The sequence below is a fragment of the Lissotriton helveticus genome, chromosome 2_1 (assembly GCF_964261635.1).
Source record: "Lissotriton helveticus chromosome 2_1, aLisHel1.1, whole genome shotgun sequence".
Lineage (NCBI taxonomy): Eukaryota > Metazoa > Chordata > Amphibia > Caudata > Salamandridae > Lissotriton > Lissotriton helveticus.
In genome coordinates this window covers 1,626,616,032-1,626,641,049 of record NC_136059.1, presented here as the reverse complement: position 1 = coordinate 1,626,641,049, position 25,018 = coordinate 1,626,616,032, and the positions used below count along the sequence as shown (strand labels likewise).

Below are 25,018 nucleotides of genomic sequence, written 5' to 3'. Positions count from 1 at the left end.
GAGTACAAGGAATACAGTGCAACAGTCCATTTCCCCCAGTTTTCTCTACTACTCACTTGTCTGCACCTGTCAATTCTCAGGAATCGAGCCATCACATTTGTCCTGCATGTGCTCCTGGCATAATAATCTTTTCGTCATCTAGCTTGTGCCTGATAGGTGTATCACCATAGCTCTCTCCCACAAGGTCATCTCGCTTTCTGGAGTCATTTTGGACAGTGAGTTCTCTGTTGTCTTTCACCAACTAATCTATCAAGATCCTTTGTTTTTTTAAAGAACTCCCACGATCCACCATGCCCCTTTTTTATCAATTTCCATGCCCAAGATCCACCAGACTTTCCGTAAGCAGGTTACTACTGAGGGATATATTGTTTAACTCAAATAGCAAGAGCTCCATGCTTTGGAACAAGCTGCCGTCATGGCAGCTCCTCTGGCGGCACTTAAAGTATGGTGAGCAGCTGCCATTTTTCATGCGGCTGCTCAGCAAACTTTTTTTCTTCCAAAGGGGTAGTTTGGTTTTGAAAAACGAAAACAAAACTCATGGCCTGACACCCTGGGAGTTTTCTTCTTGGGATTGGGGATTATTTTTAGTTTTTCCTATCTGGGACTGACAGGCTTTACCTGGCAGGTAGCGAATATTCCTCTGTTGGAAAGCAATTGTTCACTAGACTCTAAATAGAGCAGATGGACTGCCTGCCAAACGCTAAATGACCCTCATAGGGCCTGATTACAATTTGGCCGGTTAATTCCGTTCAATGCGTAAACCCTTGTTTACACACAGGATGGAATTACGAGTTTGGTTTTAGTTAACGCATCCAATAATTATTGGATGTTTTAAATTCCTCAAGTTTCATTAAATTTCGGCACTTCAAACCTGCTGAAATCTAACAGGGAAAATGTGTACAAAATTAAATGTACCATGCAGACTTTGCTGTGTAAAACAACAAAATCTACATGTGATTGCCCAATAACTTGTAATAGGTGCTATTTATTACCCCCAAAAAATAACGAACCCAGGGCATCATTATTTACCAGGTGAGATAAATACCACCTTCACTTGTAATCAAGGCTGTTAGTCTTATTTGTGCTTTGACAGAAGCCCATGTGCATGGAAAATAAACCTTTTTCTTTCTGAGGATTACTAAAGACAGTGTGGTTGAAACATGTCAATAAGAAACACTGGAAGCATACCAAATTCCCAAATGTTACAAAAAATGTTCAGACCACCCTTCTCCACAGTCCAAAGACCGACAAATTCAGGATGTGATGTTAGAAGGTTGCTGTGGTCCGTAAGCAGCTTCATGCAGTCATTCATTTTGGCTGGCGTCACAGTATATGTACGAATTTCATACACTTTGTTAACTTCTTGCTGGGGTCCTGATGTAAAGGATGCACATGCCTGAAAAAAGAAATAGATTAAGGGCTATTGAAAGGGGTAAAACATCAGGCAAAAACAACACGCGTCGAGAACTATATAGCTAACATTTTAATATAGTATCAATCTGACCATTTCTATCTCGCCTAGTTCCTCAAACTAAACAAGATTATATGACTATTGTCTGACATAAGAGAGATCAAATATTGATTTTTCTGTCCTAAAACTCATTACTGGATTTAAAGAAATGGAATGGAAAACACTGGTTTTGCAGTAGGCAACTGCCTATCCAACGTATCCCCAGGTTGCTCATAACTTGTATACCCGATCAAGTGTGGCTCACATCAGACTGAGCTCTTGTCAGATTGTTACCCTGCTGCTGGCCATTTCTAGAACACACTTTTGTCTTGTGGATATAAGTTATTTGTATATACCTTGAAATGCTTGACAGCCACTCGAATATAAAGTAGTGGACATTACCCCCCATAGGACCTCCTCGTCTCAGTCCTTACATTAGTGAGGTGATCCCGCCTTCCTACAGGCCTCTGAAATGCTAGTCTGTTTTTATTTTTAGTATATAAACCCCTTCCACCCTTCACCATGCCTGATAGTAATAATAACAGACACAACAACAGTGGGAGGGAGGGAACAGGACTGGGACAAGGAGGACCTCAATTGGGGAAATTAAGATTACTGGAAAGGAACAACACATTTTCTGCTCTTTCATATTAGTACTGATATCCCTAAGATTGAGTGAACAGAGAACCCTTTACCCCCGACACCCATTCAAGATGTTGATTGTCACCTTTCATGGAAAAAGGATTGTTATGTTTCATACAGGTACCCGAATATAGGCTCAGGTAGTGAATGCACCTTTCACCTACATTTCCCCTGACATTACACTACATAACAGTTCTTAGTACTGACCTTTTACCTAGTTACGGTAATGCCTAAATTACATGGGGTTTTCTCTGAAAACTAGCCTCATTCATCATGCATGATGATTCTTGGAATCACAGCAGGACTACCATCTCCTGCATATAACTATGTACAAGGGTCATTCCTTCCGTCATCCTAGTCCGACATGACACATGAAGGTATATCCCCACTTTGGGTATATAAATACCATATCTTTGCTGAGACAGGCATATTAGAAAAGGACTTCCATGCTGACACACTGACATCAGACGCTGAGGTTCCTGCACACAGACACTCCAGCACGCAGTGGCCTGCCATCCCTCGCATTGTGTCCATCTTGAGACCAAGCCTGGGTCCCACAGACTCTCACTTCAGGTAATGGGGTTGACTTTATCCTAGAGGGATTCTTGGCTCTACACCTACATACATGCTAGGTACACTTAGGTACATCTAGTTAGGGTAGCATTGTAGGAGTATGCATTATTACTGTCATGTATTTTTATGCTTGCCTGTATTCATTGTTTTAGCACTATGGTAGGAATCTACCATCCTTTTACTCTGTTGGTGCTCATAATCATTTATATCTGTTTCTGTCTAATGGTTGTTTCAGCACAACTATGTTACACTATAATGGCGCTGGTTCAATAAATGCTTATTGAAAAACATCCCCACTGATTTTTCTGTGTATCTCTCTGAGACAAAGTGAGCACGAGTGACTGAGTGAAAAGTAACGCACTGTTTCCAGGATCCCTGATGGGACAGGGTTGTCATGTTCGATAGTTGCCAAGAACTATTCTCTCCTTGGTAAGAGGGGTTTCTAGTGGCACTGTGAGCTAGCTGGTATACAAGCTGACATAACTCTGTGGGGGTGTCTGGAGTCAGTCTGGACACCAATCCCACAGTGTATGTTGTCTAAATGCACATATCCTATATAGGTTTATAGGAACTACACAATAGGATCTGTTTTTGGTGAACTTTATGATGGTCTTGCAAATTTGTTTTGTTCTGTGGTGAAGCATGAAACCACATTTTTTATTTTTTATAGACTTTTATAGTTTTATTTTGTTACATATGGTGTTATGACATGCTGTTCTGCAATATTAGACATACACCCCAGAACTATTTAGCATAGCTGGAACCAATCTGCAGCATCTTTCAGTGTTTTTAACATAGCCTTAGTAAACATCATGATCAAAAAACTTTATTTCAATCATTATAGATCATAAAAGTACAAAAAAACAAGACAACCAACATCAGCATTTACATAAAAGTACAAATATAAATAACAATACATAAAGCTATAAAAACATATTTAAAAAACTCCATTTAAAAAGTAGGTTAAAAAAGAACAATATAAAAACCACAAATTTGGTAAGCACAAGACCACTATCTAAGATGCATAAAAAGGAGAGTGACCAGGGTTAAAGCCTGCAGCATTATTACACACCTAACCACAGTGCATCATAGACATCAAATAATTCATTTCATAGGATGGGAATTGGCTGTGCAAGTTTCACACACTTTATCTAAAATGCCATTAAAACTTAGCCAGGAAAAAAAACATGATCCGACTGGTATCGCACTGCAATAGTCTGAATGTTTCCTTGTACTCCCTGCTTCCCAAATCTTTGCAAAGGGAAACAATCCATTTTTAATGTATTTGTTTATATAGGGGTCAGAAAAACAAAAAATGGATTAGCGATTCGGAACACCCTTCACAGCCTAAACACAGATCATTGTTTGAACCACTTTCATGTTTCCATCTACCAGTAAATGGTTTTACAGGTAGAGTTCCATACCTAAACTGAAGGTAGAGTTTCCTGGCTAATGGTACTTTCATAGAGAGCCATTGGTTTATGTTATGTTCTGTTATGTTAATAGACATTTATAGAGCACAGCTATCACTCCAAGGAGCATCATGGTGCTAAGCGGATCACTTGGTAGACAGGGTAACAGGGTGAGAAATTAGATTAGATGAGTGCTATACGTAGTGTGTCTGGAGCCTTAAAAATCCAAGGGGGCAGATTTACAAGCCCCTTGCGTCTCTTTTGCGCCACCGTTGGGTCACTTTTGTGACGCAGCGGCGGCGCAAAAGATGCGCCATGGTGCGGGCTATTTACAACGTGACGCATCTGGGAGATGCGTCACTTTGTAAAGCCCTGCACCTTAAGGAGGCGTTTTGGTGCAGTGGGCGGCGTTCAGGTGCAGGAACGCCTCCTTAAAGTGGCTGAGTGAAATCTACAAGATTTCACTCAGTCACTTTTAGGCCAATGCTACCTCAAAACCCTGCGCCTGCTTGAAGCAGGCATAAGGCTTGACGCAGCATTAGTAGAATGGGCCCCCCATAGCATTACTGGAGCTGCGTTGCGCATGCGGCGCAACTCCAGCAATGCGATACCTTTACGGCACAGATGCATGACGCATCTGTGCCATTTTTGCCCCATGGTGTGCCGCATTGTAAATGCGGCGCATCATGGGTGGCGGAGGCATGGCGCACAATTACTGGCGCATCCCTGCTAATTTGCAGGGATGCGCCAGTAATTGTAAATATGCCCCCAAGTCTTCAGGGCCTTCCTGAACAAAGATTCTGATTGGATAAGGCGAAGGTGATTGGGGAGTTGGTTCCAGGCTTTAGCGCCGATCACTGCAATTGATTTTCCCCCTTTTGACACATATCTGAACACTGGAAGTTTTAGTAAATTGGCGATGGATGATCTAGGAGTGCGACATGGTAAACCTGTGCCAAAGGCACTGAGGGCCTGAGGAATGAAAGAATCTAAGGTGATTATCAGGTTCTTGAACAAGATTCTTTTATGGATTGGTAACCAATGTAGTGCTTACAGTGCAACCGATTCCTAGGCCATTTTAGCACTAAGTGGGCTGCTGCTTTTTATACCATCCGTAATTTGTATAGGACCGACTTGTTAGCACTTGCATAGAGGCTGTTGCAGAAGTCCATTCTAGATGTAATTAGGGCCACTGCACCTACTCTCTGGCGAAACCCAATATTGATCCAAATTCAGCCTTTGAAGTAGGGTCTTAATAGTGCAAAGCCACAGAATTTTCCATGCACGCTGTGGAACCAAGAGGTCTTTCATTCTCTCCCGATAAGATCCAAGGGTGGGTGTTGTCCATAACCAGTACCAGTAAATGAGTATCCTACTTCCAATCTTAGGGGAAATTTTCTTTTGAGCCAAATCTGAATATAATGGAGTCACCGGGGTGCTTACTGGGAGATTCAATAAAGTTCTTATAAACATTTGCTCTACTGTAGAGAAGCTCTCTGAATGTGAATAACCCCACAGCTCTGCTCCATATAAAACCACCCATAGTGCCTTTACATTGTATATTTCTAATGCCGGAGCCACCCTTCTAGATTAGGTTTTTCTGTGTATTAGTAAACATTACTTCCCATTTTTGGTGACTAAACTTCACCGATATTAAATTAAAATAAACCTAAATCACTATAGCTCTAACATTCCCATTCCAAACCTAATTACAAATCCATAAAACTGCATGTATCTTTAACTTACTGCTATGTGCCTCTTGGCTAGAACCAACAAACGGCCACTAGTGTTCTTTTTTTTAAAGTCTTGCATAGACTGCGCATGTGCAAGCTCGTCAAGATATTTTGTTTACTCTCAGTGGGCTTGGAAGCCGCCCATTACTTACTGCTGTTGGTATCATTGTCATTCCGAATTGCTTGCATCCCACTGGTCAGCGCTGGAGTTGCCACTTCTTTTTCTTGTGTACGGCACTTCCCTGGAGCATGGTCCAAGTCTGAATAGGGGAATGCACATGAACACTGATAGTCTAGCCGGTCACACCATGGGGCATATTTACAATGCCCCTGCAGCCCTTTTGGGATGCTCTGGAGGTGCAGTGTGCTGGCCCATTTTTACAAGGCAGAATAAAATTACCCTGCCTGGCTTTTCATGGCCTTGAAAATATGGCCCCTTTAACGCATTACTCTGCATGAAAGGGGTGTTCCATGTGTGTTGCTGTAGTTGTTCCCACCAAACAGCCATGGGATCTGATGGAATCCCAGATTTACAAGGTTTGGTAAACCTGGGAATGCGTCAGATCCTAATGCCTCCCCAGGGGAGACGTTAAGGTGGCACAACGAGGAGGAATACCTTTATTTCTCCTGGTTTTTTGCTCTTTCTATGTGTGCTGTAGAATGCAGCACACATAAAAGGAGGGAAACGCCATCAATTATGTTTTTTTAATAGGAATGTGTCCCTTCCTGCACAAAGAAATCATCCGTGCAATGCAAGCACCCTTGCACCAAGGTGCAAGGGTGCCTGCGTTGCTGCTGGACAGTCAATTGTGCACCAGTGAAGGGGAAAGCACAGGGATGTGTCTTATTGCTGTAAACATGATGCATCCCTGCACTTTCGTAATGATGCAGCTTGGCGCAGCATGATGTCTTGCAGCGCTGCATCATTTTCTAGTATATATGCCCCCATGTTCTGTTCAAAAGCCTATGTTTTGAAATTATCCTGGTTGTGTCAACTGTTTTCAAAATGTGAATTTAAAATGTGTTCTCTCTGAAGAATCTGTGCCTCATTTGAGCAGCTGCAGTACCAGTAGCCTGTACACGACTTGCATGAGCCAGTCCAGCACCCATCCAGCACCCTTCACATCCTCTAAAGCAGCAGGACTGCCTTAAACTATTTACACCTTGTATTGGCAGACTTCCGTGTTCTTTTCTAGCCCAATTTCATTCTCATTGGGCCTTACCCCTATGTGTTTATAGTTTATTTTTCACATCCAACTTTTAGTATTTTATGTAATAAAAGGTGTGACCGTTTATTCATCATAGAAGCCAACCTGAGCATTTAAACTCATGAATTATTGCGACGTTCAAGATAGCCATTTAAATTAATTGCACATACAAAAAGAGGCATATTTACAAGGAACTTATGCTGCCACTGCCTCATTTTATTGGACGCAGTGGTGGCGCTTTTTTTGGTTCATATTTACAAAGTGACACATCTAGGCTAACGACAATTTTCGTCAGGGTGCATTGTTTTTTCCCTCGTCGCAATCAGCTGCGCCGGGTTAGAATGAATATATGCAGGGTGGGCGTTCCTTCGTTAAATACCCCGTAAAAATGATGCAGTGGTATTTATGACTATTTCCAAAAGTCACTCATCATCGGAAAGTGGGCCGCTGCCCTTGAGATGCGTCGAAATTACTACTCCTCTAAAACTCATTGGCTGCTGCAGTGGAATTTGACCAGCTGAGATGACTTGAAACAGTGTAATATGCAATCAAGTCACACATAAGATAGGTAACACACTAACACAAATATTACACACCATTAATGACTTATGTCACACATACATAGGCAGAATGGTACACTTAAGTACACTATTCTCACTTGTATGAGTGACATCCAGGATCAATGTAATAGAGTGCAAGATGAGTTTTTCACATTTTGATACTATTACATTAGTCCCCATACAGTCAGGAGCGTTTGGTAACATATAAAATCAGTGGGGCAAGCAAAGTGACCCACCGCATCTCATAACACATTTAATAAAACAATACAAAATAAAAGCACTTGTGTGCAGTAAAATTAGATTGGGCTGCATCTTCTGTGTCCTTGCAGTCCTTGGTTCTGAGGAGCACCAGTGGAAGAGGAAATTTCCTTAACCAATCCAGACGCTACTCCTATGCTGCATGAGAGCGGCGCCTGGATTGGGTGGAGTGGGCTGACTAGATGCTCCTTTACTCCCTGTAGGCCTGTGATTGGTCTCCACCCAACTGTATAAGACAGCTGGGTGGAGACCATCAAAGTGTGCATGTCAGTTTGGCTGGCTGAAGACAGTCGGCCAAACTGACTTGCGCACTTTTGCAGTGCCTGGGCAGCCACGTCACCAGTCCTCTGTGCAGCAGAGGCCACGACAATACTTTATCCAAGCTCCTGGGCAGGCTGCCGGCCGCTTTGTGAATAATAAAATAGCAATCAAATCATTTCATTACCATTTTATTGTTCATATTGTTTTAGAGCAACTCATAGCGGGCGGGGGGGGATGCTCGCCCTGCCTTAGGAAGAAACCGCAGCTGCATACAGTAGGCTACTTGTGGCAGTCAATACTGACGCATCACTCTTCTTCGACGCATTTCTGTGGTTGTTTCACTTTTATGACCAACTACACAATGCACTACTTTTGGGCTGGATTCCTTGTGGGATCCTTCCCATGGATATGTCAAAATTTCTGACGCATCCTTTGGACCTTGTGCCATGGAGCCCTGTATTGTAAATATGCGCATCCCTGGCATCGTAAGGATTTTTCATGCACTAGCAAGAAAGTTTGGTGCATAGCTGCCTTAGTTCAGCGATGCATCATTTCTTGTAAATATGCCTCTAAGAGCACATTGAATCCCCGAAATGTAGGCAGTGGCTATCCTAAAAATCTTATAAGAATCCAGCCCTCCTGGACCTACGTTGGGTGCCCCTTCATTAATGGGTTGAAAAGCAACTTGGTGCAAGAAGGATGGCCATCTCATTCTGTGTTTCCTTTCCTGGCTTTAACACTTACAAGGCATTGCTATTCAGTGTGTTAGTGTCTAATCAGAGCAATGGAAGCAAACCAAGACTACAGCAACCAGAATGCATCGGATTGCCAAACAGAATCCTAGAACTGGCAACACACTGTCATTATGTTAACACAGAGGGGAATATTTACAATACCATGTCCAATACCACTCCAAAATTGGTAACGCCGCGCTCCGACAATTTTTAAATGCAGGGATGCGCTATATTTACAAAAATACGGCGCCCACCTGCATTTTCCACTAGTGCTGGCGCTAACAAGCTGCCTATAGCCAACATAGGCACCCTTACACCATGTTACGAGGGTGCTTCCACTGCAGAGAATATTCTTTATGTGCAAGAAGGGATACCTTCCTGCACATACACAATCTTTAAAGGCGATTTGCTGTTTCTATGTGTGCTGAAATCTGCAGAACACATAGAAAGAGCAAAATACAAGGAGAAATTAATAATGTATTCTAGTATCGCCATCCTAAGACCAGATGTTACCTGGCTTTAGTTTTTGGCACTGCCCCATCCTTGTAAATATGGGGCAGCAACAAAAAGCAATGGGTGTTGCGGGAGAATGCCCAATGCAATACCCATTGCACGCCCCTTTCAAGCTAAATGAAGCGTGAAAAGGGGTCTATTTACAAGGCGGTGTTAAGCCACATTAAGTCATGTTCTGGTGATGATATCCCCTTGTAAATATGCCCCACAGTGAGGTGGCCATCCTGGGATTAAATTACATTTGTACGGGGTAGCTTTGCACCTGGGCTATCTATTTGGGCATACAATGGAGGTTACCGAGGACAAACAAGTATGGCCTGTTTTTTAATTTGTTAGGGTCCCTCTAACTATTTTGCAAATATGGCTGGGATCATCCAAAAGTACTAGGTAAAAGCAGCATGGCCCCATCTGTTAATGTTCGTGGGGGAAACTCTGTTTGCACCAATTTCAACAGTTGCACATGGGTTTGGATCGCCACAGTTTTTAATGGTGTGACAGTCGGAGCCCATAATTCACGTTTTCATGACGTTCTAACCCAAGTTATAATTATAGGCACATCTTAAGGATCATACTTACATAAGTTAGTGCCTAGTAGTTCTGTGTTTACTCAATAATGGCTGAATGGAATTAATCTGCCTTTTTTCACTGTTTTAGTCAGCGCGGGTACTTCTACCACACTGAGTCGTCACATGCGCCTGAAAGGGCCTTTCTCCTGACGTTTGAGATTATCTTTTGTTTTGATAGCAGTTAAAACACACGTTTCATTTCAGATAGGGCCTACAAGTAAAGCAATATATTTGAACCTTTAGCCTCCACCAAATTAAATTGTAGGTGTCTAGGCACAGGCTGTCTCTCTTTTCAGATCAGGTGCGAGGACACTTTTTAGTAAAACCATTTCTCTCCTCTGTGGAGTGTTATGCAATTGAAGTGCACCTTTTATTCAGAATTCAACATGAGTTAAACCTCTTAAAAGCGGCTGCACTAGCTTCCCATGGCCTCTCATTAAAGAATAAATGTACAATATTTCAGAAACAAGGATCTGTCTTCTACCAAAAAGAAAGCCTCAATGTTGTTTTGCCTTTTCAAGTGCCAGGTAAACGCGACTGGAATAAATGTGGTTTTTGGCTTTATATGTTTGTTAGCGGTGTGATGGGCTGTGCGCTAGTATACACCCGTGCCTGCCATATGTGGTGACAAAATGCTGCAAACCTGGCCTCTTACTATACATGCAGTGGGTTGCAGAGCACAAGTTCTATAAAAAGAAGTGGGGGGACTGACCATAATAGGCAGGAGGCAACCGACATCATGACGCGTGCCAACTCAGCACATGACGTCACGATGCGTGAAATCCCACATGGCATCACAGGAAGTGACCTCACTAGAATTCTCTGCATTAGGACGAGTAGCACTATAAAATAAATAAAATAGTGCTATTTATATTGTTATTTGTGTAAATACTGGGATAGACCAACCCATCTGATATTCTTACGGTGCATGCACTTATATACAGGGACTGATAAAAGTAAAAAGCATGCATCTCTTAAGTATCTGTGAAGAGACAAGCTGTGTGCTTTTTAACCTAGGGCTGGTTTGCATAGTAGCACTATGCGTAGCTACGCAAAGTGCATAGTGCGATAGGGAAAATGCTGTTCACACTGTTTGCATAGTGCTGGATGCTTGTCCGCACTCTGCAATCATTGCAAACAGCATCTTGCACAGTGCTATCGGTCGTGATTCTGCCGCTGGAGTAGATTTGTACTTGAGTGGCAGCTTTCTCAACGCAGACTGACCTCCCCGCGTTGAGAATCTCGCCGGGAGGTTTATTTTCAACACTTGCGATCGGCACACTTGCTACCTGCAATTTGCATAGCGCATAGTAGCACCAACTACGCACGCTCCGCAAGCGTAGCGTAGTACTACGCCCAGGGTTAGTGCTTTTGTTTCCTCTCCTGCGCATTTTCATTTAAGTGAGAGGTTCCAGGCCGCCTCCAGTCTGATACTCGATTAAAAGGAGGCCTGATGACCACTTATCTTCTGCCTTTATCTTTAGCACATCTGGTGGTGAAAATAAGCCCCCCAGCTGCCTGCACGTTGCTGCTGAGAATGAAAAGGACAAGTTCAACATATTTTCAGTCGGGCCCAACTTCTTGGCAATGTGGACGGAGTCCACCCTGTGAAAATAGTGGGTGGACGCTGTGTACCCGCAAGTACCCCCGACTAGTGCCCTGGTGGGTTGTATTTGTATCTCAGAAACTTCTGACGGACTGTGGCAACATGTGATCCTCAGCGCTTTCTAATTTTATTATAAATTTAGCTCTGGGTGACTATAGGGCAGTTGTATCTTTGAGGCTGGCTCCAGAGATGCCTTCACTGCTGACCATTGGGGACCTGGAAAGCGGAGGAGGAGGCTTTGGCAGATGGGTGGGGGTGCGGAAGGGCCATCTGAATACAGGCATCCAATGTGCGTGAATCTCTTCCACTGCACATTGCAAACCAGTGTTCATTAGAGTGTCTACTTTTCATGTCAAATAATAAAAGTAAAGCTTCATGGAGATGGCATGCACCTGGGTCCGACAACGTTAATTTTCTGCTTTCAAATTCGAAATACAGGTTGCACGCCGGTTGTTAATAATTGTGCGATTTGCTTGATCATTATCATCTGAGTAATGTTGATTCTGTGTGCCTGGTCAATCCTGCAAACAACACCGTGAAGAGCAATTGCCATTCATAGACCCCCACTCCTTTCCAGACATAGCCTTTGTGTAAAGCATTCTTCTCACTGAGGAAGTACTGGGGCTGGCTCCAAGCAGGAGCACCCACAACAGAGGCACAAGGAGGTCTGAGGTCTCATAATTTCAAAATTTCTGACATAGCAATTAGAGACAGAAAAAGGCATCCATGGCCAATAAGGTTTCTTACCTTGAACAGGATCTACAGCCTCAGCCTCACCCGCACCTCTACCATCTGTCAAAGAACAGTGTTGTGGACAAACGAATTCACAATAAATTTCTAAAGCAGCCGCGGTCTGTGCAGGTAACAGCGGTGGGGCGTTGAGACCTTGTAAGTGGGGATTCCGAGGGACTATGCAGAGGGAAAATTAAATAAATAATTAATTTTCCCTCTGCATCGTCCCTCGGAATCCACCCTTACACTGCCCCGTCTGCCCACCGCTTTAACCTGCACGAACTGCAGCTGTTCTAAAGGTATTTCTGTCTCCACCACTCCCACTTCTCTGTCTGGGTCACCTCTTTCCTCCCACAAGGACGGAAGCAATCCATTTCTATTGTCTAGGAAGTCTCTTCTGTCACCCAAATGGCTCCTTTAAAACTATGAGCCAAATTAAGGGCGAACATCTAAAGAAATCTGCTTCAGCATGTGCAGAATTTCAATGTTTGCATTATTTTCCCTTATAATTTCCCACATTGTTACGATCACAATGTTTTTTTTTTGTCCTCATTTTTCGCCCTTGGTGATCAACTAGTAGCATGTGGAAATGAGCTTACTGTCTCAGATAAACTGGGAGGAGCTCCGAGGAAAGCCGCCCTAATTGCCCCACAGTAAGTAATGGCATAATCCAACTAAGCCACTTTGAAGCAACCATTTGGGACACATGCTGCGTTCATATACCCAATCGTACATTCCTTACCATATTTTGGGTATAGTCAAATAAAGGTAGAAAAAGGGTGCCAAGCAGCGTAATCATTGGACCTTGGGGGGAAAACAAAAAAAACAAAAAAAAAACCAAGACCAAAACAAAACCATTTACCAATTTAGTAGTCTCCAAAAGTTTCTCTTGCTTTGGTTTCCTGATCTTAGAAGGTCCATCTTTGATGTTTGTAATACCGACATTCTCCAGTCCAACAAAGTTGGGGATAAAGCGTCTTTCCACTTCTTACATATTTCTTACATATTTCCCTCCTTGCCAACAAAATACAAAAGAAAAGTAAGTCTTTTGCTGGGCCATGAAATTCCGGAGAGATACCAAAAATAACAAGAGTAGGACAAAGGGTTAATTGGGATCCTAAAGAATTAGATATTGAAGTAGAAACAGCGTCCCAAAATGATGTTAGAAGTGGGCAATCTAAGAACATATGTAAATCCGAGGCCTCTGCCAAACCACATTTAGGGCATGAAATCGGCGAATTGTCCGTGAACTTTGATAGACGTTGAGGTGAATAGTAGGCCCTGTGTAATGTGAACAAGTGGTTTCGGCGTAACCAAGATGGTTTTACAATGTTCCACATGATTTTAAATGATTCATACCACATATTCTCTACACTAATATCTGTTATATGTGTAGACCATAGCTGTTCTGGTAGTAGGAACTCACCCTCGACCTCATCCAGTAAAAGAGTGTACCAGCATGAGACTTCTTTCTTAAATGGGAGCCTGTCTGTTAAGAGAGACACCAATGTGCTATCCCCTCCCAGCTGAAATCTGCCTTTAACAGAGGGCCATGCATACGCCCAGCTTTGCATTTGAAGGTATTTGAACCTAGAGAGCCGAGACCCCACTTTTGTTTTTAGTGCTTCCCATGGGAGTAGGCATCCCTCAACAAAGATATCCCCCCAGACTGCCATACCTGACTCAGGTAGAGGTGTTGCAAGACTATCTAAAAGCCAACTCGGGGAGCCAGGAGAGTTCCATAATGGAGCTTTACCAGAGTAGTAATCAATTCTAATGGTACGCCTAAGTTTAGCCCATGTTCTACATGAATCTCTAAGCACCTTTAATTTTATTTTCTTTAAAAACTTAGGATCTCCAAATTTAAATAAAAATCCATGGTCCGCCACCCTTTCTCCTCTTAGCAATGCAGCAAACATGTGTCCACATGCCAAATTCAGAGGGGATTTCAACAGCATCCTGATATGGGACATTTGAAAGGCCCACCCGTAGAGTTGTAGGTCCAGGGCTGATAAACCTCCCTTCTCTCTACGTCGCCTGATCTTCTTCCAGGCAATTCTCGGGTTACGGTTATCCCAAATAAAGGAGCGTATATCACCTTGGAGCTTAGCTATCATTGTGGGATTAAAAAAAAGAGGAATGGTATTAAATAAAAATGTAATCTTAGGTAAGATCATCATTTTAATTAGGTTTGATCTACCCAATAGAGATAGTGGAAGTGTAGATCATGATTTCATTTGTTTGCGGCATTCTTTAGCTACAAGTGAGAAATTTGCTGGAACTATCTCGTCAATGTTTTTATATATATTCAAGCCTAGATATCTAAGGACTGAACTTATCTGGGCTCCTGCTACGGGCTCGTGGTCATTCCAGGCCATAATATCTGTCTTGTCTTCATTGACTTCATAACCTGATACTGCTCCAAACTCTTTAGCCAACATAATTACTGTTGGGAACGCCGATCGTAGCTCTGATGTAAAAATAAGAAGATCATCCGCGTATAAGGCGACTTTTCTCTCCCATCCCTCAAACTCAAAAGACTTGATGTTACTATTGTCTCGGATCTTTTGAGCAAAAGGCTCTATATAGAGATCAAACAAGAGGGGGGAGAGGGGGCAGCCCTGGCGGGTACCCCGAGTGATGTTAAATGGGTCTGATACTTCTCCATTGACAAGTATAGATGCTGATGGATTTTTATACAGGAGTTTAACTGCACGTCTAAATTTGTTGCCAAAATTAAATTTTTCCAAGACCTTCGATAGATACACGATCACAAGGTTACTGCTTCTTTCAAGTGATGCAAACATCTCTTGATATTTCCCAAAATATGCAACCAGTCATTACTTTACTTTTCCAAACCCTGTGTTTATCAGCTTTTCTTGCTGAAGTGGTCCAGTGGTATTTGAGCAGTGGACTAAATCAAATTGGCCACATCAGGGTCAAAAACCAACCAATCTGGTCAAAAACAACCACTGGGTCAAAAACAACCCTGGGTCAAAAACAACCAATGCTGGGTCAAAAACAACCAATCTCAGGAAATAATACCAACGGACAACTCATGGGCTTGGATCGCAAAAAACCTTAATAACAAAAAACCGGGACCCGAAATCAAGCGCCCTTTTTAGCCACGGTCTAACCATCTATTCCTGGAACATCGCAGGAAAAACCCAAGAAAAACTAGCAACAATCTCCCAAGATCGTCCAGGGATCGTGGTATTACAAGAAACCTGGGCAACTACAAACTTCGACTTCCCGACTACTTTGTGTATGGTATTCCAGCAGAACCGGTTACGCATGGGCACGCAAAAGAAGGGATTGCTATCCTCCTATCCGAAGACTTTCATTGAGATCAGGAGATTATACCAACATATTCTAAGAACTTTCAATGTTTAAAAATCAAAATAGGGACTGACAAGACCAGAAGTTTGACAAAAATGCTTATCTGTAACGTCTATATTCCCCCGGGTACAAAAATGGACGCATTATCGATAACTATATTCAAGGATATTGAAAAGGTGTCAGAAGAACAGAATTTTCTGCTGATGTTCCTTACAGGAGACCTAAATGGGCAAATCTCTAATGATTTGTTAGAAACATGGGATCTAGGAGAAAAAGACGAGGCCCAGGCAATACCCATTCCTCAATTTCCCTCAGGATGCAAATCAAACAAGAGAGGGAAAATCATTTTAGCATCACTCGCTACTCTCAATGGAGTACTACTAAATGGTAATATTGAAGGCGATATCCCAGCTTCCTTTACAAGAAAGGGAGGACTTAGTGCATCAATCCTGGATTATATGATCTGCAGTCCAGGCCTCTTTGGATTAGTCCATCAACTTAATGTAAAGTTCGAGAAAGGAAGTGACCACGCTATTCTTCAATTAACAACAGATATAATATTTAAAAGAACAACTTCAGTACATATAATGGAATTGCACAAACAGCCTTGACAATTCCAGTCCAAGGCCGGTTAGTGTGGAATTCTAAATCCTTTGAAAAAATTACCCAAACAATTGAGAACTCTAATTTACTTTCAATCAAATACAACATAAACCCAATATCAAATTTTGAGGCAGTGTCCAAGAACATGGTTCAACTAATACAGGAAAGTGGAAAACGAAGAACGATAAAAACACAAGCCAACAAAAGATCAACGTCAGATCCCAAGGCAAGGGAATTAAACAAATTAATTAGGGCACAATTCCTGTATTTCTCTGACTCTAGAAAACAGGAAATCAATAAATTAAAAAATTATCGCAGAAGACAAAAGTTAAAAGAAAAACAAAACTTACAGGAAAAAAATGGACAGGATCAACGCGCATATTGGACTATAATAGCACAAGAAACAGGGACAAAAAAAACATTAAAATCAAACCCTGTCCCACCTGCAGACTGGGAAATATACATCACTAATTTATACAAAGTAAACCAAGCTTCCACCTGCGATACAGTAACGCAACTTGACATAGGACAGGACAAAGTCACACCTATTGAGCCACTAACACCATCCTTAGTAGAATACTACATAAAAAAGGCAAGAAGTGCGGCTGCAATGGGTCCAGACCAAATTCCGATAATGGTCCTAAAGAACAACCGGAAGGAGTGGAGTACGTTTTTAACATGCATGTATAACCACACATTCAGTAGAGGGGAAACTCCAAAGTCCTGGAAGGGAAGCATAGTAATCCCAATTCATAAGAAAGGCTCTAAACTGTTCCCCGGCAACTACCGACAGATAGCTCTTTTAGATGCAACCGGGAAGATTTTTGCTGCCGCACTTCTAGATCACCTAAAAGAATGGGCATGTTCAACCGGCTCCATTCCACTTTACCAAGCAGAATTCAGATCCAAACACTCAGTCATTGACAATATTGCAGTACTTCAAACAATACTAGAAAAGCATGTGATAAAAAAATCGCAGCTAGTATATGCAGTATTTGTAGACTTCACTACTGCCTTTGACAGGGTTGATCGAGTCAAACTTTGGAACAAACTCCAGCAAATGGGAATACCTCAAAACCTTCTCCATTTAATAACATCATTGTACTCTGGGACTTGGTGCCAAGTTCAAATGGGGAGGGAGAAGGGTCTAACCTCGCCATTTCCAACTCCAAACGGCCTGCGACAGGGGTGTCTCTGAGCCCCCTTTTTATTCTCTTTATATTTGAGTGATCTACCAGAAACTCTTAATCAGGTCAACAACTTTCCGTCGAAGATTGCTACCACCAAAATTCACTGCATGATGTATGCCGATGATGTAGTAATCTTGGACCTGACTCCATTCGGCCTCCAACGAAACCACTCGGCACTCACCAGATATACTGAAGAAAACTTTTTAATCCCAAATACTACAAAACAAAAATTCTACCATTCACAAGAAAGAAGACTCATTACAAATATAATTGGTTACTGGGAAGCAAACCACTGGAAATTGTTAAAGAATATATATATCTCGGGAGAATGTTTACTCAGACTTTGCGTAACCAGCCTCATCTGCAAAAAATGGGTCATAAAGCAGACACCCATACAGGGGCCCTCCAAAGACTTTACTCATCTACTGGTCGAAGACAATTCTCCTTCTTGCTCCAGGTCTATAATGCAAAAATTCCAGCAGTTTTATCATTCGCAACAGAACACATCCCAACAAAAGAATGGTCTCAAATAGATATTAAAGAAGGGAAAATCCTGCGGAAATTAATCAGGATGCCGCAAGCAGTTCCGGTCCAAGCTCTTAGGTTAGAACTATCGTTAGTTTGTTCTTATGCCCGAGGGATCACAAACATAATCAGATGGGCATATAACCGGGTTCATGCCGATCCAGTAACACTTAGAGCACTGTTAAAAACAGAGTCACTGGAGCAAGACTCTCCAAAGTATATATTTGGTAAAAACCTAAGTAATGTTTTTAAATTAACATCAATCTCCCTAGAAATGTTAAAATCTTGGACACCAGTTCAGCTGAAACTCTGCTTGAAGCACCTAACACCAAGGCTAAGCATGGAACTCGATATTCAACACTGCTCCAGGCTCCCAACATATAAACAGTACGCGGATACAATAGTTTTTTTTTTAAACGCAACTGTATATATTTTTTAATCTAAATCATGGAGTAAGGTGAACTATTCTTCAAGTACAGCTAGGAATACTACCGCTGAAATCATACACTTCCAAATGGTCACCAAAACAAGGAGGGACTAATCTTTGTGACTTATGCAAAGGTGGGGTGCCAGATCTAGAACACGTTTTGTTTGTATGCCCAAGTGAGACCGTTGTAGCAGCCAGGAACAGATATATTACCCCGATCAAAACAAAATGTAATATAAACTCGGTCCAGATGTTGATTGCCCTCTCCAACGGTCCACCCAATGAATTTGTTTGTATTAACATGTATAATTTCTTTTAATCTTTTTTAAAATTGTACTAATGAGATAATTTTATTAGCGAAAATTGTAATTTTTATCGTGTGTAAATTTGTTGTTCTCGCAAGAGAACTGAATCAAATAAATTATTTCGTAATTTCGTAATTATTTCGTAATTTCGTAAACTTGGCCACATCTCTCTTATCAAAGATCATAACAAACTCCTTTGTAAGCAATACCCCTGCATCCCTTTAGCTCATTTATTAATTCCCCCAACTATCTGCATGAACTCATATACCTCTGCTAATGATCACACCTAAGTCCTATTAATTCCATCTTTCAACGATAAGAAACGTACATAAATTCATGGATAGTTTCGTTTAGAGCACAAGATTAATCCAAATAACAAATTATAACCAATAAACACTGACTAACCATTAACATTGGGGTCCCGGAGCAGCCTTCTGCTTAGCGTAAAGAGCTTCAGTGCTTTTTCAAAGGTAGTAAGCGCTACATAAATACAGTTACAATAAAAAGCACACATTATTGCACATTTAATTCCTAGCAGCAAGCAATACGAGCGTCTTCACATTTATAGGGTTACTCAATCTCATTAATAATATAAGAGTTCATAAAATATTTCTGGAATAGATGATTGTTATGATCTTTCCCTTTGGTCTCTCCCTTTCACCCCCTCTCCCTTGTTCCTCTTAGGCTCTCCCATAGAACTCTCCGAGGGAGGCAATTTAGAATGTTGTATTCTGACAGACTGATGACTGGTGTACTGGCAAGTTGATGGTGTTCCTTCATAGCTACTGAATAAAAGAATTTGGACTTACCTTTTTGCTTCCATCATTACTTCATTTTGGCGACGATCGAGGGATGCTGTGACAGGGACTGGGTCACACCTTCACCCTGTTGATCTACATCTTGCCATCTTCTACGGCATCAGGATTGCTTTTGTATCATGACCTTTGTTTGGACCATCTTGTCAGCTGTTGAGGACTGATTCTATGCTCTCCACTTTCTTACTGCGGTGAATTAAGACATCAATCACCCCTCCAGGGGTGTTACCCCTGTATTCTGAGTGTTGGGTGCTGCTTCGAGTATTCGACAAACTGTTAGTGATTCCTGTCAGCTTTTGCAGTCTTTGTGGTTCTTCACACGTTTTCATTACTGACTTTACTGAACATCTTGCCTTTTGGTGAAGATTGTTTTATCTATGCCATTCGTGAACTGCGGTGCATTAGTGTGAGAGAAAACGTCCTTATTTCCTTGAACTTGGCCCCCCTGTGATTTCGGCAGATTCATCGTCACCTCATGCAAGCCTCCTCCCTCTTCAGATTGCTTCACCTACACTGTTTTTGGATGAGCGCGCCTTCCTTTCAGCGCGTCTTAAGGTCCTTCAGCGCGTCACAGCTGGATTTCCGATTTCTGAAGGGGAATCCTCCCCTAGGGGCATTACCTGCAATCCTCAATCAACTTTATAGACAAAGGACCACGTTTATAACTCTTTCTATGTACTTTGACTAACTTTTGATCAGCTTATACAATTCTTGATTTGCTAATTATCTGTTTTTTCCTTATATTTTTCACTTGTTTTTATTAGCATTTTCGCTTTCACAGGTAGCTTTGGTGATAATGGAGTATACTCTCTAGCACATACTGTACCTTAGCGCATTGTGCTAGTTATTTTGAAGCCTTTTTAGTGCATTTTGCTTTTTCCTTGCCTTCCATCTCCAGGTCTGTTGTCAACTACATCACTGTGACGGCAGCTAGTATGAGCCAACCACCACCTTTTCTTAAGGATTTAGGTGAACCAGATATACCTTGGCGCAGGTGGCTTGGCATCTTTAAATCTTATCTCATAGCCATAGGTGGTGGTAATTTTACATCAGTTAGGAAACAGCATATTCTTCTACATAATTTGGGCATTCAAAGAAGGAAAGTATATGAAGATATTACTGGTAGAGATGTTGATGAGGAGCTAGACGAAGAGGAAGCAGGTGTTGATGTATATGAATTCACCTTGAGGAAATTAGAGGCTCACTTCAGGGGGAAAATGTATGTAGTTTTAGAAAGACACACATTTTTCAAAAGTGCAAAAAAAGGAAGGCAAGGTTTCAGCTTATGTGGCAGTTTTAAGAGGCATTTCAGCAACATGTGAGTTTGGCACACTTCCAGATTCCCTCATTACGGACCAGTTAGTTAGATGCACCAATAATCAGAAAATACAGGAGAAGCTGCTCACTAGAAACCATGATCTATCGGAAGCCATCAACATAGCTAAGGGAATAGGTCATACTGCATTATGCATAAAGGAGATGAAAAATGTTACTGAGTTCAACAAAGAGAAAGAAGAAGCCGAGACCCTAGTCAACGGAGAGGTGGTGTGCAAGATTAGTGAAAAAAATAAAGATGTTTCCTGTAATAAATCAGATAAGATTTGCTGTTTTAGATGCGGTAGTCCAAACCATCTAGCCAATAATTTGAAATGCCCATCAAGAAAAGTTGCTTGCAGGAAATGCAACAAGAGAGGACATTTTGCAAAAGTATGCAAAGCAGTTAGTGAGAAGGTAAAATTGATAAATGGGTCAGATGATAAACGTGAGGAGAGCACCTTTCAAATAGAACAAGAGGAGGTTGATGAAACTGTACAATATCCTACTTACAAGATAATCCTAGATGGAGAGAACATTCAGGTTTATGCTGATTCGTGTTCACCTAACACTCTTATTGTTTGATGAAAAAGTTGCAAAACATAATCTAGTTTTAGAAATAGCTGATATACAACCAGGTGGATACAACAAAGAACCCATTCCCTTAGAGGGGATGGTGAGAATGCTTATAACTTTTAAGGGCAGGTGGACAGTGGGGAAAGTTTACATCACAAAAAAGGGGTCAAGCTTATTAGGTTGGACACAACAAAAGGAAATGAGCATCACCGTTGATCCCAACAATGTTGACCAAGTGTTGTTAGTGGAACCACCTGAGGTAGGTGGCAATCTAATAAAAGAGTTTTCCTGAGGTATTCACAGAACAACTTGGACAGTTAAGAAAACACATGCACAGAATCATACTTAAAAGATGGAGCACTCCCAGTAGTACATAAATCACGTTCTGTACCACTCTTAATGAGGGAACCATTCAAGATAGAGCTGGAAAAACGTGTAAGTCAAGGTGTGATAAAGGAAAATGCAAGCTCAGAATGGTTAGCACCTATCGTTCTCACGACCAAGGACAATAGTAAGAACATTCGTCTATGTGTTGACTTAAGAGATCTCCACACCACTGGAGTCAAGCTATCCAGGCTGATGAAGGCTGATAGCCAGAAACCGGTCCTTGGATGCTTGATTCCGGTCTGGGAAAGACATGGCTTGGTAGTTCGGACTGGACTGTTCCCATGAGGCACAGGGTCAGAGCTGATTTGCATATAGCCAGTGTCTAACCCAGGGTGGTGTGGAGTGCAAAAAAACGATGGATTTAGGCCCAGATCCTTGTACTGGGGTGAATGTATGACATTGTTCTACATTCTGTCCATCAACTGTGTTTTTGCAATTTTCACCCCGAGTGGGCTGGGTATGCTCAGACGTGAGTCCCAGGCTCTCCACACCACTGGAGTCAAGCTATCCAGGCTGATGAAGGCTGATAGCCAGAAACCGGTCCTTGGATGCTTGATTCCGGTCTGAGAAAGACATGGCTTGGTAGTTCGGACTGGACTGTTCCCATGAGGCACAGGGTCAGAGCTGATTTGCATAAAGCCAGTGTCTAACCCAGGGTGGTGTGGAGTGCAAAAAAACGATGGATTTAGGCCCAGATCCTTGTACTGGGGTGAATGTATGACATTGTTCTACATTCTGTCCATCAACTGTGTTTTTGCAATTTTCACCCCGAGTGGGCTGGGTATGCTCAGACGTGAGTCCCAGGCTCTCCACACCACTGGAGTCAAGCTATCCAGGCTGATGAAGGCTGATAGCCAGAAACCGGTCCTTGGATGCTTGATTCCGGTCTGGGAAAGACATGGCTTGGTAGTTCGGACTGGACTGTTCCCATGAGGCACAGGGTCAGAGCTGATTTGCATATAGCCAGTGTCTAACCCAGGGTGGTGTGGAGTGCAAAAAAACGATGGATTTAGGCCCAGATCCTTGTACTGGGGTGAATGTATGACATTGTTCTACATTCTGTCCATCAACTGTGTTTTTGCAATTTTCACCCCGAGTGGGCTGGGTATGCTCAGACGTGAGTCCCAGGCTCTCCACACCACTGGAGTCAAGCTATCCAGGCTGATGAAGGCTGATAGCCAGAAACCGGTCCTTGGATGCTTGATTCCGGTCTGGGAAAGACATGGCTTGGTAGTTCGGACTGGACTGTTCCCATGAGGCACAGGGTCAGAGCTGATTTGCATATAGCCAGTGTCTAACCCAGGGTGGTGTGGAGTGCAAAAAAACGATGGATTTAGGCCCAGATCCTTGTACTGGGGTGAATGTATGACATTGTTCTACATTCTGTCCATCAACTGTGTTTTTGCAATTTTCACCCCGAGTGGGCTGGGTATGCTCAGACGTGAGTCCCAGGCTCTCCACACCACTGGAGTCAAGCTATCCAGGCTGATGAAGGCTGATAGCCAGAAACCGGTCCTTGGATGCTTGATTCCGGTCTGGGAAAGACATGGCTTGGTAGTTCGGACTGGACTGTTCCCATGAGGCACAGGGTCAGAGCTGATTTGCATATAGCCAGTGTCTAACCCAGGGTGGTGTGGAGTGCAAAAAAGCGATGGATTTAGGCCCAGATCCTTGTACTGGGGTGAATGTATGACATTGTTCTACATTCTGTCCATCAACTGTGTTTTTGCAATTTTCACCCCGAGTGGGCTGGGTATGCTCAGACGTGAGTCCCAGGCTCTCCACACCACTGGAGTCAAGCTATCCAGGCTGATGAAGGCTGATAGCCAGAAACCGGTCCTTGGATGCTTGATTCCGGTCTGGGAAAGACATGGCTTGGTAGTTCGGACTGGACTGTTCCCATGAGGCACAGGGTCAGAGCTGATTTGCATATAGCCAGTGTCTAACCCAGGGTGGTGTGGAGTGCAAAAAAACGATGGATTTAGGCCCAGATCCTTGTACTGGGGTGAATGTATGACATTGTTCTACATTCTGTCCATCAACTGTGTTTTTGCAATTTTCACCCCGAGTGGGCTGGGTATGCTCAGACGTGAGTCCCAGGCTCTCCACACCACTGGAGTCAAGCTATCCAGGCTGATGAAGGCTGATAGCCAGAAACCGGTCCTTGGATGCTTGATTCCGGTCTGGGAAAGACATGGCTTGGTAGTTCGGACTGGACTGTTCCCATGAGGCACAGGGTCAGAGCTGATTTGCATATAGCCAGTGTCTAACCCAGGGTGGTGTGGAGTGCAAAAAAACGATGGATTTAGGCCCAGATCCTTGTACTGGGGTGAATGTATGACATTGTTCTACATTCTGTCCATCAACTGTGTTTTTGCGACTTAAGAGATCTCAACATTAACATTGTGGTAGACAGACATCCTCTACCAAGGATACATGAAATGTTAAGCACTATTCAAGATGCAAAGTATTTCAGTGTTCTCGATTTATCATCAGCATACCACCAGGTCACACTTCATCCCGATTCCCATACATTGACTGCATTCACCACTCCTTTTGGTAATTTCAAATTTCTTAGAATGCCTTTTGTGCTAGCCTCTGCTGCTTCTGCATTTCAGAGAATAATGCAACACATACTCAGGGAATGTGTTAAGACATTGTGTTTCCAAGATAATATACTGTGCCAGTGAAAGTGAACACAATTCCAAAGTAAAAAAATGTTTTATGCAAACTTAAAGATGTAGGTTTTACAACTAAAGAATGTAAATGTAAATTAGGAGTAGCTTCCGTAGACTATATAGAACACACAATTTCAGAGCAAGGCATCAAACCCAAAATTGATTTAGTTGAAACGGTGCATAAAGCTCCCACACCCACAACTAAAGAGGAGATAAAGTCCTTTTTTGGGTTTGGCAGAGTACATGGTCAACTATATGAAGAATGTCTCTATCTTGAGGCAACCTCTAAGGAACTTGCTCAAGAAAGGGTCCACATTTGAGTGGGAAGGGGAGCACAACACAGCATCTGAGGAAATAAAAAATGCCAATGGCAATGCACCACATATTGGCAATTTTAATTTCGAAAGAGAAACGATTGTAACCACTGATGCAAGAAGCTATGGTATTGGTGCTACTCTATCCCAAAGAATAAATAACAAAGAGAAAATTGTGGCATTTGCCTCCAGGACTCTAACGGGGGCAGAGATCAATTATGCCACGGTCGAGAAGGAGGCACTGGCTATTCACTGGGCCATCAAGCATTTCAAATTTTACGTGTGAGGCTTACCTTT

The 25,018-nt window shown here is 42.4% G+C and overlaps 1 protein-coding gene across 2 annotated transcripts in view; it reads right to left on the bottom strand.

The window, feature by feature from the left end:
- LOC144818811 (protein NipSnap homolog 3A-like) overlaps positions 1-25,018 on the bottom strand; it is a 350,954-nt gene that overhangs the window by 198,868 nt on the left and 127,068 nt on the right. For both annotated transcript variants that reach the window (XM_078676581.1, XM_078676582.1), the window contains exon 2: positions 1,189-1,396. In XM_078676581.1, the coding sequence (XP_078532707.1) occupies positions 1,189-1,396 (208 nt within the window). The remainder of the gene's footprint in view (positions 1-1,188; positions 1,397-25,018) is intronic.